The following is a 15,081-nucleotide window of genomic DNA, read 5'->3' as shown; positions in this document are numbered from 1 at the left end:
CTATAATTATTTTTTCCTTATATATATATCCTTATATTTATAAAGAAATGCATGTGTTTCATTGAATTAATTAAAAATATCAGAAGCTAAAAAATCAGTCTTTGCTTTTTTTAAAAAAAGAATTATGAAAAACACTGTTCTAACACTAGAATATATTCAAATTTCTAAGTAATAAAAATAACTTTTGTTTAATATTTTATTTTACTTGACTGTTTCAATTTATAAAAAAACCGCCAGAAAGTCCATTGTATAAAATTCAAGTATTGTTTATTTAAAACAAACCTTACAGGAGTCATCAGAACTAAAACATTTTTCATTGCATTTGCCTATTAAACTTTAAAGCAATAAATGACTTTTTAATTTTTATGATGCTTTCTTTAACCTAGCTTTATTAAATTTTAAAGGAAATTATTGTTTTTTTTTTATTTATTTTCAGTATGCTCAAGTGCAGCAGAATATGGGTTCGCCATCTAGTACTCCCCTCAGTGCCAGTATAGATTATTCAAGCTTAATGGCGCCTCCTCTATGTCATGCCATCTATCGATCAGTGCAAACAGATCTTACCATTAATAAAATCAAGGAGCTTGAAAATAAGTCTGCATTAGACCTAGAAATGCGTGATAATCGAATTGAAGAGCTTCAAAGGGTGAGTTTCTCTTTATGTCCATGCATTTGTATCAAAATAAGATTTCTTATTCAACCTATTGCCTGCTTGAGATTTTGAATCTGCCATACTGTTAACTTAAATAGTAAATGTTGCTGTTAACTAATAAATGAAATCTGAAATAGCAGTATAGAAAATTAATTTTATTGTTTTATTTTGTAAGAAATTTCAGAATTTTCTGTGATTTTTTTTAACAATTAAAAACCACCAGGTTGCCACAGATGACTATAATGCAACTATTTTTAGCATCAGAGAAATATTTTGAGGAAAATGAGACTATAAGAAGACTTCTGTATTCCTAAACGAGGTTTTTAGCATAAATTGGGTTAGCAACAATTTTCAATAAAAGGAGACTGTTGGGAAATTTTTCTGTACTCCTAGTGATGTTTTTGTAGCATAAATAAGGTTGAAAACTTGCTACCTGCAGGAGCTTCAGAACGGACTGAATTTTTTTTTCTTAAAAAATAAAAATTTTAAATTTTGAATGGCAAATATGAGTCATAAATTTTAATTTGTTCAATTTGCACAGATTTCATTGTAAGCCCATTTTGTTTCTCGATTTCCTTTTCAGTGTTTATTGCTACTAAATTTCGCATGATTTTAAAAAATCCAATTTTTAATATATTACGATGCTTGAATTTAAAAAGGAAATTTTTTTAGGAAAAGTATGTTTTTTTTTAATGAAAAAGTTTGTTTATTTTAATAAATTCCAGTAATTAAAAGTATTTTCTGCTAATATACTAATTGATTTTATATAAGAACTTGGTTCTATAACACTAACGTTTATATAAAAATTATCTTACTTGCCACCGACTTGACTAAATGGATCATGGTATATGACAATTAAGTCATTTAATAAAATTTTAGTCATATTTTTGGTAAATTTTTGTTCTTATTTCAGCAACTATTTTCATAGTTTTCAGCAGCTATTTTCATGCTTTAGCCTACTAAAAGCAACTATTTTGTTCATTTTTTGCTGTGGCAACCCTGAAACCACATTATTTTTGTATGGTCCAATATCCTTAAAGTGATAATGTCAAATTTTTTAAGGATAAATTGAAATCTGTTAATTTCATGCAAATACATAATATTTTTAATTATAAAATCCTTTAGCTTTGTATTCTTAATGAGATCAAGCAGTCTTAAAATTATTCTTATTGAAACCAAATATAAATATATATTAAATATATTCACCTTTTATCATGAAACATTTTATGCCTTATATTTTTTTTTCCTAATATGTTACGACTTCCTAAAATAAACTGATTGTATTTTACTTTTCAAAATTAGAAATTTAAGAATGAAATAATCCTATTTTTTCATATTCATGTCTCTTTTTAATTACTATAACAACTATCGAATATATTTTGAAATCAATGCTTAAAAATGTGTTTAATTTGCTGAGGCCTAGTTACTAAATTTAATCATAATATCTATTAGTTATTTAAGAATTATGAAGAATTTATGAATCTGCAAATGTTTACACATACATGAATTAACATGCATATGTTTATTTAAAAATTTAGTAATAGATTAATTTTAGTAATTTTCTTTTGACTGTGTGATTTTTTATACTAAATAGAGTGTCAATAAATGTATGATTGTAAAACGTAGGTCATTATTTTTCCATTTATATTTTCTTTGATGAATAATTTTTTTCAAGCATTTTTTTCAATTTTTTTCAAGCCCCAAAGCATTTTATTTTCGTAAGCTGTCATTTTGATGTTGATCTTATTTCTAATTTCTTTTAGGCAAATGAAGAATTAAAGCGTCAACTTTCAACCCAGCAGAAAACAGCTGAGAAAATGAAGGATCAACTTCAGCGATGTCATGATGTTACTAAACAACTATTAATAGAAAAGGTATGAGTTATGTGTATTTTGTGTATAAATTAAATTCTTTAAACAATTTATTGGAACATTTGAACAGGGAAAACCTGGAATTGCCAGAGAATTTTATTTTGCCACAAAAAAGCAGGGAATAGTCAGGAAAAATTGCAATTTAAAAAAAGAAAACCTGGGAAACTCTTAACATCATACCTGTAACGAACCTGTGGACAATAAATCAAGTCTCGGAATTGTCAATAACAGTAATCAGTTATTGAGATTCAAGTTAAATAATTCTGGCATCATGTTGCAAAAATTTCACATTTTAGCGTAACTTCTAAGCTTCTATTCTCATTCGATAATATTTCTTTTGCTCACAAAATCTAATATTTGACATTACAAGTAAGAAAATCAAAGTTGTTTGATGAAAAATGACATGGTGTATAAAAAATATGGTTTTGATTTTCATTGAAGTATAACAACAGAAGTCATGAAATTTTTTTTCCTGAAATTTAGTCGAAACCCTGAAAGAATTAATGTGTGGAATCATTTTAATGTTAAAAGATTCAATTGTGGTTGTTGTAAAGTTTAAATTGCTTATATTTTATTTTGTGTTTTACCCTTTCTTCAATTTTTTAATTAAAAAAGAACAAAATTCTAGCTAGTGTTTTGTGTCTGGAAACCACCTGTCAAATCTTAGTTTAACAAGGGAAACCTCAAATTGTCATGGAAAATTCCTTTTTTTTACAAAAACAAGGAAAATTAACTGGTCTTAGAATTATTGAGATTCGATTTAAGTATTTCTAAGATCTTACAATTACTTATTGTAAAAATTCTACATTTTAGTGAAACTTTTCCATGTTTCCATCCTCATTCAATGAATTTTTTTTGCTCACAAAATCTTATATTTGACATAAATAAAAGTTGTCTGATGAAAACTTGCATGGTATACATAAAGTATGGTCTGGATTTACATTGATATTTTCTTGAACTACTTGGAAAAGTCAGGAATTTTTTTTCTTTCTGAAATTATCGGGAAAGCCTGATAATGATACATTGTTAATTATGCTAGATAATGGTATGGTTTAGTGACTTCGTTCATATTTTTCGTGAAATAAAGAAAAACTGAAGTAATTCGTGTGTAACACATTTTATACAGTTCAAGATTAAAATCTCAAAAGTAATTCGAAATTAGCTAGTTTTTTTCTTCAATATTTGTGTGCTATATAAATTTATTTGTACATTTTAGTTTTACACTTTTTTAGATGTATATTATGTAATTTTTTTATTCTAAAGCATTATTTGATAAATTTTTTTTTTTTACCATTTCAGTCTTTAATGGAAAAGAAAGCATGTCGTCAAAAATGTATGCAAAATAGGTTAAGGCTTGGTCAATTTATAACACAAAGGCAAGGAGCTTCATTTGCTGAAAATTGGGTGGATGGTTTTGCATTTACTGAACTAATTAAGTAAGTATTTAAATATTTTTAAATAGATTTGCAACTTTCATTTATGATTTTATTAAATAAGTCCCATTAAATATTAAGTTTCTGTTTGTTTTTCAATTTATTTATATTGATTAATTTTTTTGAAATATCAGATTTTTCGACTGATAAAATAATTTTATTTTCTATACTAAATAATGTTTCTTTTGTGAATAATTAAAAGTGTTGATTTAAATTTAGGATTATACTTAAAAAAATGTAGCAAATTTCATGTATTAATAAAAATAAACTGATTTTATTTTAATTAGCTTAACATGGAACAAAAATAAGTGTCAGTCATTTAAATAGAGTCATTCAAATATAAGAAATGTCTTAAAAGCTGCAGTAGTCCAGGTAAAGGCTGCCGAGAAAATCTTTGAATTCAGAGATCGATATGAGTTTCTAATTGCCAGCATGCTATGGAATGTAAAATAGCTCATCAATTTACTCAATAGCTAGCTACGAACTCTACTGAATTTTGCCAGTCTCTCTTTGTCTACTGGTATAGTAAAAAAGTTCCAAGTTTTTTTACATTTAAAACTTTCCCTAAAATATAGTAATATCCCTATTGAAACAGAATTTTTATACTATTTATATTGCTTAAATATTTAAATAAATATTACTAATATATAATTCAGCAAGCCTCACTTAGTAATTAGTTGAGAAATTTCTTTTTTATTGTTCTAAAATTTTCAGTTTATTTTTATTCAGAGCTCCCTTTTTCAATTATAGAATCTTTTTTAATTATCAATTATGAATGTCTTGTCTGCTACTATTTAAAATTATGAGTTAACATAATAAAAACCCTTTCAAATTCATTTAAAAATATTGCATACCATTTACAGTTATTACTTAAATAAAGTTTATGTATTTTGATGACAAAAATCCCTAAAATTCCCTATATGTAAAATATTTAGCACGTTATACTACAGTTATCATGAATTTTATATTATTTAGTGGATTTTTTCCTAGCAGCTATGTCAACATTTTATTATTGGTGCCAGTAACTATTTTTTAGGCTTGATAGCTATTGACTGCCCAAACTCTGCTATTAAAACATAAAAATGAATTATTATTTGTCCATAAATCTTTTGAAGTTCCATAAGTCTTTATTTTCATTGAGTGCAAAATCTACTGATTAAAAATATGACCATCCACTAATTGCGTAAAATTTTTGAAACTTTAATGTTCTTTATTACTTTTTTTTTTACTTGTTACTTTTTCTTATTGTATAATTACTTTTTAAATCTCCAGTGCTCTAAGTTGTTTTATGAAAAAATTCATAATATTTAGAGACAAGATTTTAAACATATATGAAGTGAGGGGATTCAATTATTTCAGATTTATTAAATATTATGAGTGTCAGTACTCATTGTATTTACATATCAAAATTATTTATATCTTTTGTAATCATTTCATGAAAGAATTCATTAAAGATTGCATTAAAGTTTAATATGAACCAAGTAACAAATTTTTATAAAATTTATTTATGGACATTCGCTTATTAATATTTGTAATATGAATTCATTAAAGTTTTCTTAGTTTGCTTAATTCTTTACATATCTTTATGAATTCGGTATGTTAAATAATATTAATCTTGTTAATGTTTTGTTGAATATGCTTTTATAAATAACTATTTAAATCTTTAAAAAAAATTTAACCTTTTTAAATAACAGTTTAATTAATTATAATTTTAAATTAAAATGTTTTACATAATTAAAGTAATTATTAATTTAAAAATAGAAATAGCAACTCAATATTAAATATATTTAAAATTGTGTATGAATTGTTTTTATGATGACTAATATAATCAAGAAAAGATTTCTTTATCAGAAACTAGTTATTTTATCATGATCATGTCAAGTCTTTGGAAATTATTTTGCATTTTGTCAGTATATATATTTGAAGAACTTATAGCAATAGGTAGAAAAAATTCTTATTAGTGTATATCCTAATTATGATATTTCTTTTAAAGTAATAAATATTTTTTGAGTACTTAAAAGGTGCTTATTTTTTGTGGAAATGTTTGGCTATGCACCCTGTATAAGCAATATAAAAGTTTTGATTTTCAAAAATTCCAAATAAAGTTCTTCAAATGAAGAAATTTTGGAAAATGAAGCATGTTATCTTTCAAATTCTAATTATTCCCATATTTTAATAATGTTAAGCAAAATAGCAAATTTAAAAAAAAAAAAAAAAAAAAAAAAAGCATTTGTGTAATTTTTAAGAAACCATTATATGTATTATATTGTTAAGCACGTTAGAATAAGTCAATTTTTTAAAATGACAATCTACCCAGCTGTGAGAGGCTCTCAAACAAATTTGAATTTTTGAAGATTGTGATGTATTGATAGTTAATAACTTTTATTTAAGGATTATCTTAATACTTAACCTTTTGTTTTTGAACAGTACCTTAAAGTTCTACTTTCCTATTTCCAAAAATTCAAAAGTAGTAGCAAGATTATTTGATTATAATTATCTATGCTAGACATCCAAAATATTTCTATCTTAAAATAATAATCATTTAGTTCTAAATTCGGCCACTTTTGTTATGCTCTCATTTACATTCTTAAGTTAACTCTGTAAATATAGGGTTTAATAGTGAAACCTTTTATTTAAAAGCCAATTCGAAGAATATTGATTGGTTAAAAAACATACTTGTCATTTGAATAAAAGCTTAATGGAATGTTTTGTTCAAGAAAATCTTATTTGAAAGATTAGATTTTTAAATTGTGAAATGTTATTTCAGAAAACAAGAACAAATAGCAATGGAAAGAGAAGAAATTGAAAAGCAGCGTAAAATGTTAGGTAAAAAGAAGCCAAATGCAGCTCAGCCTAGAGGTAGAGCTAATTCAGCTTTAGCAAATGGTGACTTTCTTCGACCTGATCCCCTCAAAGAGTAAGTCCTGTTTTTTTTCTTTCTTAAGAATGGTAAATTAATTGTTACAGAAATTGTGACTTTTTCACTTAATTTTACTGAGCTATCCTCAATGCTTATGTTAGCTTAGTTTATAGGTAAACCTTAAAAACCTTTTTAAAACTCGTGTACTTATTGTGTGGTAGAGATCCTGAGATTTCGGGACAAAAAGAATTGCCAGGTTATTGTTTAAAAGCACCTCTTTATTTATTTATTTCTTTTTATAAAGATATATCAGGGGTCTGTTTAGGTTTTTCTGAGAGGTAGCTATTTTGTGGAAATTTAGACATAATTTGTGAAAATTGGATATAATATTAAAATATCAGCAAAAAAATATGGATTTATCGTTTCTTACGGGTTACAAAAATAAAATTTTAAGAAAAAGTATTTTGTGAAACTACCGTTTTTCCTAAAGCTGAATTTGTGTAGGTACTGCTAAACGGTAGTAAAATTGGCCTGGACAGACCAACACCTCCTAGAATGAAGGCCTCAGCACGACACACCCCTCTCAATCCTTAGTAGTCCAACGAGAATCCTTACCGCGTCTTTTCAGAAAAGCTTCGATCGGATACTTTATATGAGTTTGTTTTTAATTAGAAACTTACCTTTCTGAAAATAAAATTTTTTAAGCACTTTTCGTCTCTACTGAAAAGAATGAAATTTATCGAACATATACTAACATTCTGAGAAAAATTATTTTAATTGCATTATCAATTGAAATAAAGATATTAAAAAAAAAATTGCACTCTAATATACCTTTTGTAATTTATTTAAAGGAATGAGACAATATTATTTGACAATTTATCTATGTAAGCATTTATTATTATTCTTTCATTTAAATATATACATAAAACAAGCTATATATAATAAATAATTTTATCATTGAGTAAAATTTTTTATGAAAACAAATTTTCATTTTTAAGACAGCTGATATAAAGTTATATCCCTAACTTTATTGAAATTTGAACACAATTTTAAATTAGTGTAGTATAGTAAAATTATTTACAAGTTACTAGCTTTTCACAGCTTTCAAAAATGAAAAGTGATGAAACAAGCAACAAGACTGTTTATTTCAAATACAAATATAGAAACAATGTAAGATTTCATTTTAAATATCTTCAGCTTATTAAAAATATGACCACTTAAACATTAATTTATTAGTCTAGTCATACAAAATATTTTTCAAATAAACTCAAAAAGTATTATAATGCTACTTGTCTTAAAAGTTACAAATAAAAAACAGAAGCTGTATCAAAAATTGATTCTATATTTTAATGTTGAAAAAAACAAACAGCTCCTTTATTTTAATGTTTGTAGTTTTCTTTTCTTAGTTTCTGGTTCAATTTTAGATTGAATTACTTTAAAGTTTAAGTTAGCTTTCTTTTTATTAAATCGTTCAGTTAAAATTGAATCATTTAGCTTTTTACAATAATTGCTTAAAAAGGTGTTAATGGCTCGAGTTACCAAAAATTTAACAATGAAACTGGAAGCATGAGTTTCAATAGCCAAAACTTTATGATTATGCATTTGTAGAAATGAGCTTTCAAACTCTTCAGAAACTAATTTTTGAACTACCACATATGCGTGCAAGATTATGTCAACAATTTCTTGCTTAGGGTAAACCAAACAACATCTGTCTAATGTTTGAATGTAAGAGTTTTCAACATCATCTATCACATTAAATTTCTCTTCGATATCCGTTAATGTGATAGATTTCTCACAAAATGAACAATATTTGTTTTATTTCACCAGTCTTTGGGTCAGTTTTCACCGTTTCTTTAACTATGACATCCGACGAAAAATGTTTCTCACACACCTAAAAACAAGTATACATTTTAAGTATTTTGTTTTTATTTTTAACTATTTCTTCAAAAAATATTATACTAAATACTTTATAGTTTTGATGTCATAAGCTTTTTTACATATTTGATGTAAAAAAAATAAAAAATTATGTTCTTACATTTAGTTCTCACTCTTAAAATGTTCTCATATTTTTAAACTCAACAAAAAAAAAATTTCAGAAAAATCAAAATATTTGTTGAAAGTCATATTTTACTCAATGAAATATGAGATTCAAATTAAATTTTCAATTACAATTTCTATTTTTTCTTCACAAAACCAAGACTTCTAATGCACAATACCCAATACGCAAATTAAAATTTAAGTAAAACTTTTAATTTCTGGTAAAATTTTAAATTATCACTCTAGGAAAAACAATATTAAAATACTTATAGAACTGTTGTAATAGAGGTTTGTGATTTTTTTTTTTTGAATGATTTAAATTTTCGGTTTCATATTGTTTGAATTTTATAGCCTGCATTATGTTTTCATATTTTGTCAAACTTTCTCACACAAAAATGCAATTAAAACAAATTTTAAAACTATGAAAATCATGAAAAATTTGTACTATCTCATTTAAAATGCCTTCTAAATTTAATATATATTTTTCTCCAAAATAAAAAAATGAATATAATTTGATTTAACTACCTGAATGATTATTTTAAAAAAGAAAGTGTTGATTTAAATCAACGAACCCCGATTTCAACAGAAATAAACAATAAGTGAGAAAACTTACTCGAGAATTCTTAGTGATGATAAAATCCTTCCGTGAGAGTGCTTGTAGCCAACGTCTTTGTTGAGCTTCATCTTTGGGAAAATTAAATACGGCAACTTTTGGACCGTTAGCATAATTTCCTTTGCAGTTTACTGCACAGCAATGGTAAGGCATGACACATTAATATATATTGCAAATATGTAATCCAACAGTAGCTATCATAACTTAAAACTTCACGAAAACGAATTAAAAATAACAAAACACGTGGAAGGGGAAGAACCGGCGCCAAAGGGAATGACTGTTATGGTCACCGGAATTCCATTTCGCCAAAATCAAAGCTATGAATGACGCCAATGCTAATGGAAGAATGTGGCAGCCATTCAGGTCTACTTCGTTGGACTACCAACGGATCGGATTTTTCATTTATGTTAACCCGTGCTGAGGCCTTCCTTATTCTAGGAGGTATTGGACAGACCCCTGTATATATATTGCTTAATATTATTTTGCTAACAGTAATTTAGCATCCCTGTTATATATTTTTCCTAGTTAGTAAATTTACGAACTGTATAAATTCAATTGGAATTTTAATCTGGAATTAAATAATTTTATTGTCAAACTTGTTATAACTAATAGTTTTTCTTTTAATCATATTTTATTTTCAGTTTAAAATCTACAATTGCTGTTCTTATTTAAGATTACATGTATAACTGTAGTTATTCTTAAAATTGAATTGTTGTTTAAAACTTCTTATAACGGCCATATAATTGAGATGCACAACCTTTTTAAGTGAAAGGCCACATGCTTAGCAGATTAACCAATAGAAAGCCACCTGCCCAAATATTTTGACTGGCATGATGCAATTATTGGGAGTAATTGTTATATGAACATCATTGTTCCAGACACTAAATTCTTTTTATCATGTGTATTATTAGTAATATGTTTGTGTAAAATTAAATACTTTTAAATGTTTAAAATTAAAGACTAAAAAACTAATTTTTCCAATAAGAAAAGGTTGTTTTTTAATAAAAAATGAAAGGAACATTTTTTGATCAGAAAAAAAGTCTGATGAATTGAAATATTAAGTTTAATAAACAGAAAGGTCATGATATTTTTTATCACATTATTACATAATACAAAAGTCCATTTTTACATAAATTCTAAGAATAAGAAACTGTAATGTTTGTAGAATTAATTTTTTTTTTAAATAGTAATAAATTTTTTAATGGATGCAAGTTAAATACAATATATTAAAGAAAGTTTATTGGGTTTAAATTAAAACAAAACCCTTACAGCGCAAAATAAGATTCAACATTTAGTAGAATATATATTTCAACTTCAAAAAATTTATTTTAAATAAAATTACATGAGGTTTTACAAATCTTAAATATTTTTTTAAAAAAATAACACTTTAAAAGAAATTGAAACATAATCAAATTTTACGAATTGTGTAGTATTGTGTTAAGATATCAGGATTTTTAAAATCACAAGGAATAAGGTAGCAATAACTGCCAAAAAATACTTTTGAAACACCTCTTATATTTATGTTAAAATTAATATGATAAGGTTTAAAATTAACACAAATGGGGCATGTCAAAAAGTGATTAATTTTATGCACGATTTTTATTCAAATTTCGCATGTCGTAATAATATATTATTATTAGAAATATCAGAGTTTTTTAAATTATGTAGAGAATCATAGTAAGTAACAAAAGTCCAAAAAGTGATTTATAAAAATCTCTATGATTTTACAATTAAATTGGGCAGAAGTAAAGCATTTTAAATAGTGATGTATTTAAATGCAGGATTCAAAATTCAAATGCCATAATAATAGCATAATAAAAAATATCAGGACTTTTGAAACCTTGTAGAAAATGCGTAGCAATAACTGCCAAAATAACAATTTGGATTTGCAATAAAATAGTCAGAAATAGACCATGTCAAAAAGTGTTTATCTAAATTATCGATTTGATACTCTCGATTGCTGCTAAAAATATCAAAATTTTAAAAACTACTTTGAAATACATATATTTCTACGTATATGTTTTTTTTTTCTAGATCCTTTTTTCATAATTTTTGAAAAAAGGATCAAAAATCATTTGGATTCACGATGAAGTTTGCACAAATAAGGTAGTTATTGCTGCTACACAGTTTCGAAAATTGCGAATTTTTTGCGATTAGGAACCGAAGAAACGATTGAGAAGTCATTGGAAGAGTGTCAAAAGGGAAAATTAAAATTCAAAATTTTGTGTATTGTGATAATGTTGTATTTTAAAATAATATGTAAATCTGCAGCATTAACCATCATCAAAAAGAAATTGAAAAACAATAATGATTAAAATTGGGCATGTTCAGATGCTGCCTTGGGCTGCACGTTAAGAGCTGGCAGCAGCATGTGGGCCGCAAGCTGTGCACCTCTACTGTATAAGTTGTTAGACTGAATTATGTAGCAAATATTTTTTTATGATATTAGATATATATGCAGACCCTATTGTATAAAATAAAAAAAAAATTATCAATAAATCTTGCTTTGTTGATTTTTTCCAACAGTGACATTTTTACTTTTTATTATTTTAAAATGACTATTAAAGTACTTTTTGATTATTGCAATTCTTTATTTTTTATTTATTTTTGTCTTCCAATTGTATTCGTTGAAATCTTGCTAACATTCCTTTGTTCATTTTTTAATTTATCAATGTGTTTGCCATACATTATCTATCTTGTGCAAACTTTACTGTTCACAATGTAGACATTTCAAACTCGAATATTTTGTTTCTGACACTTACATTTTCCTTTTTTATGTACTTCAGTGCTACTGAATACAATTGAGTAATATATTTTGTGCTCATAGTTTTTAAATTATATGCTTTCTATTTTGGTACTTAAGAAGTAAAATGTATCTGTATGCACTAACTGAACTTATATTTATTTGTTTTTTACAGTTTACTCAGCTGGTCTGAGTATTTTGAACAAGAAGAAATCTTTAAATTAAGACAAGTCTCTTTAAAGAAGGAGGACACTGATTTGCAATTAGAGTTAGAGAAATTAGAAAGGGAAAGAAATCTTCACATTCGAGAACTAAAAAGGATTCACAATGAAGATCAATCTAGGTAAATTTTGCATTGCATATTATCTACATTCATCAATAAGAAATGCTCTTTTTCTCCAGTTTTGTATGTAAACGCTTCAATGATTTGAAGTTTGAACTGTGTATTGCTAAAATTTATTCTAAAAATTTATATTAATTTGAAACTGGTGAAAAGTTCTCTATTTTATATCATGAAAAACTAAGTTCCACTTTGTTTTCTTTTATATATAATTACATGATAATGACTTCTTACTACTAGTCTAAACATTAATTTTTTTTAACCTCAATAGAACATGCATTGATACTAAGATTAGGTTATCTGACATCTCTTCTACTATTGCTTCGAATGAATTTCGAAATTAAAGAATGAGATATAAAAAGTCTGTCATGATTCTGGAGAGAAATCGCCTAAGAAGAAAACGTTGCAAAATGTACAGATTTTACGTTCCATAATTCGTATAGAATTTGTAAAATCTATATTGCATGTCATAATATGCTGCCTCAAATGATTGAAGATTCTGTTGATGAAGTTACAGCAGATATGTGAAATCTCTATGTAATCGATGATGATATACTTAAAAAAATGGAACTACTCTCAAAATCTATTGATTATTTTTGGATCCAAGTTTTCATATTAAAGAAGATAATCAGAATCTTTCCTAATAAAATCATTTATCTTTTCTTGTCAAAACCTGTAATAGTTTCCAAGGGGCAGGCATAAGTTGAAACAGGTTTTCAGTGAGTTAAAGAATTAGCCTAGACACCACAAGAATTATCAAACAAGCTGTAAAAGGATAAATTGCTGATGTTTGCATCACTCAAGAAATGATATTTCATATGGATGCATATGGTAAATACAAAGTCTGGAGACTTCTAAACCAAAAAAAAAAGTAAATGTACCACAATTAAAACCTAATAAACTTTCTGGGTCAAAGATAAAATTTCAAGCTGTCAGCCAATCATTGTTGAAGGCAAGTGAACATCTCTTAACTTGCCCCAGTTCTATAATTTTTTAAATTGTTACTTCTATCTATGTGAATATCTTAATGATGATGAAATTGATTTATGCATAGTGAATAAAGCAGCATATAAATCTCTTTCTTCTGGAGCTGATTGGATAGTATTAGTACTATAATTCATACAAATTCAGAAAAAGACAACTAAATGTTTTGAGTGGTTTGAATGGAAAGAAGCTGTTGTTGAAACTGCAATTACTGTTGTACCAAAGCATACTAAATAATGGTTACTAAAAATTACCATTTAGCAGAAAACAAAATATGTTTTTCTTTCTTCATGACATTTTATTGTTATTTATTATTAAAAATCAAAAAAGTAAATTTTTTATTATAAAAAAAAATTTAACTATAGAGCCACTACTTGTTTTTAATTCAACATAACTTTCCTTTTTGCCTGCTCTTATCAAAATACCTTTTTCTGCATATTTATTTATATTTTTACTATTTTAGTTTCAGGAAAATCTCTATAATACTCAACATTTTTCATCTGTGTTAATAATTTATTGCCTTGATCCATAGGTTTAATAATCATCCTGTATTACACGAAAGGTATCTACTGCTCACACTACTGGGTAAAGGTGGTTTTAGTGAAGTACATAAGGTGAGATATTAATATTTTTTTTATAGTAATGTATGCTTCTAGAATATTTTCTCAAGTTATTAAACAACTTTTTTTTACAGAATTTTTTAAACTCACAACAAAAAAGTGTTTCATAGTAGTGGATTGATAAAATCTATAATGAAAGTATATATAAGCAGTAATTGCTGTAGCTGAAACTTATCTACAATTTAAGTGAAAGCAAAATCTGTTTTTACATGGTATAAAAAAAAGTTTACCATGTACATTAAACTTTATACTTAATATAATCATTATTATATTAAACATAATAATGATTTCATATTAATTGTTATAAATATAAAGATAGATTTTAATTCTTTTAATGCCACAATTTAGGCAGGTTTTTTAGCTGGTTAAATAAACTAAAGTGGTCACCAATAACTATCTGATCTGACCTTGTAATTTTTTTATTATTCTCATTATTTGATTATTAATATATATATATATATGAACATTGCTTATAAATCATGATTGAAATATATTCCTTGAAAAGTAAACTAGTTATAATTAACAAAAAATATTAATCAATTGTTACAAGTGTTTAATTATGTTGTTAACATTTAGTAGAATTTTCAGAATAAATTTCCTAATGCATTATATTTTTGTATATAGTGATAGTTTTTAATTTTGGTCTTTTCTCATTCAAAACTGAAAATTAAAAAATTGAGAGTACAAAGGACCTGAAAACTCTTGTTTTAGAATTGCTTGTCCACAGAACTGAGGAGTTAAAATGAGAGTAAAAGAAAATAGATTTTACCCATGATGAACAAGATTATTGTTAAGTGTTTTTTTATTAGATTGATTTTTGTATTTTTATTTTCAATAATTAAAAATAAAACCCTGCTGATTCTGATAATTTCAGTTTTAGACATTTTAATTTATAATTATTTAATATTCATTATAATAGATTATTATT

General features: G+C 25.6%; 2 protein-coding genes across 8 annotated transcripts in view; one reads left to right on the top strand and one right to left on the bottom strand.

Annotated features, from left to right (window-relative positions):
- The window catches only part of LOC107447736 (serine/threonine-protein kinase tousled-like 2), a 131,042-nt gene that overhangs the window by 102,923 nt on the left and 13,038 nt on the right, over window positions 1-15,081 (top strand). For all 7 annotated transcript variants that reach the window (XM_043050517.3, XM_043050516.3, XM_071178064.2 and 4 more), the window contains 6 exons: window positions 437-646; window positions 2,416-2,526; window positions 3,823-3,959; window positions 6,724-6,873; window positions 12,385-12,552; window positions 14,066-14,147. In XM_043050517.3, the coding sequence (XP_042906451.2) occupies window positions 437-646; window positions 2,416-2,526; window positions 3,823-3,959; window positions 6,724-6,873; window positions 12,385-12,552; window positions 14,066-14,147 (858 nt within the window). The remainder of the gene's footprint in view (window positions 1-436; window positions 647-2,415; window positions 2,527-3,822; window positions 3,960-6,723; window positions 6,874-12,384; window positions 12,553-14,065; window positions 14,148-15,081) is intronic.
- On the bottom strand, window positions 8,516-9,759 carry LOC147816037 (THAP domain-containing protein 2-like). The gene is made up of 2 exons (XM_087158028.1): window positions 9,467-9,759; window positions 8,516-8,707 (listed from the first exon to the last, which is right to left on the bottom strand). Exons 1-2 carry the CDS (start codon window positions 9,617-9,619, stop codon window positions 8,609-8,611), a joined length of 252 nt encoding a protein of 83 aa, XP_087014154.1. The 5' UTR covers window positions 9,620-9,759; the 3' UTR covers window positions 8,516-8,608.

This window comes from Parasteatoda tepidariorum, chromosome 2 (assembly GCF_982258835.1).
Source record: "Parasteatoda tepidariorum strain Cologne lab strain chromosome 2, Ptep-v5.0, whole genome shotgun sequence".
Lineage (NCBI taxonomy): Eukaryota > Metazoa > Arthropoda > Arachnida > Araneae > Theridiidae > Parasteatoda > Parasteatoda tepidariorum.
Note: the sequence above shows the minus strand (reverse complement) of the source record. Positions and strands in the feature narration are given on the sequence as shown.

Coding starts and splice junctions, on each gene's coding strand:
- LOC147816037 (XM_087158028.1), bottom strand. CDS start 9,619: ATGCCTTACCATTGCTGTGCAGTAAACTGCAAAGGAAATTATGCTAAC. Junction 8,708..9,466: donor TCATCACTAAGAATTCTCGA/GTAAGTTTTCTC, acceptor ACTTGTTTTTAG/GTGTGTGAGAAACATTTTTC.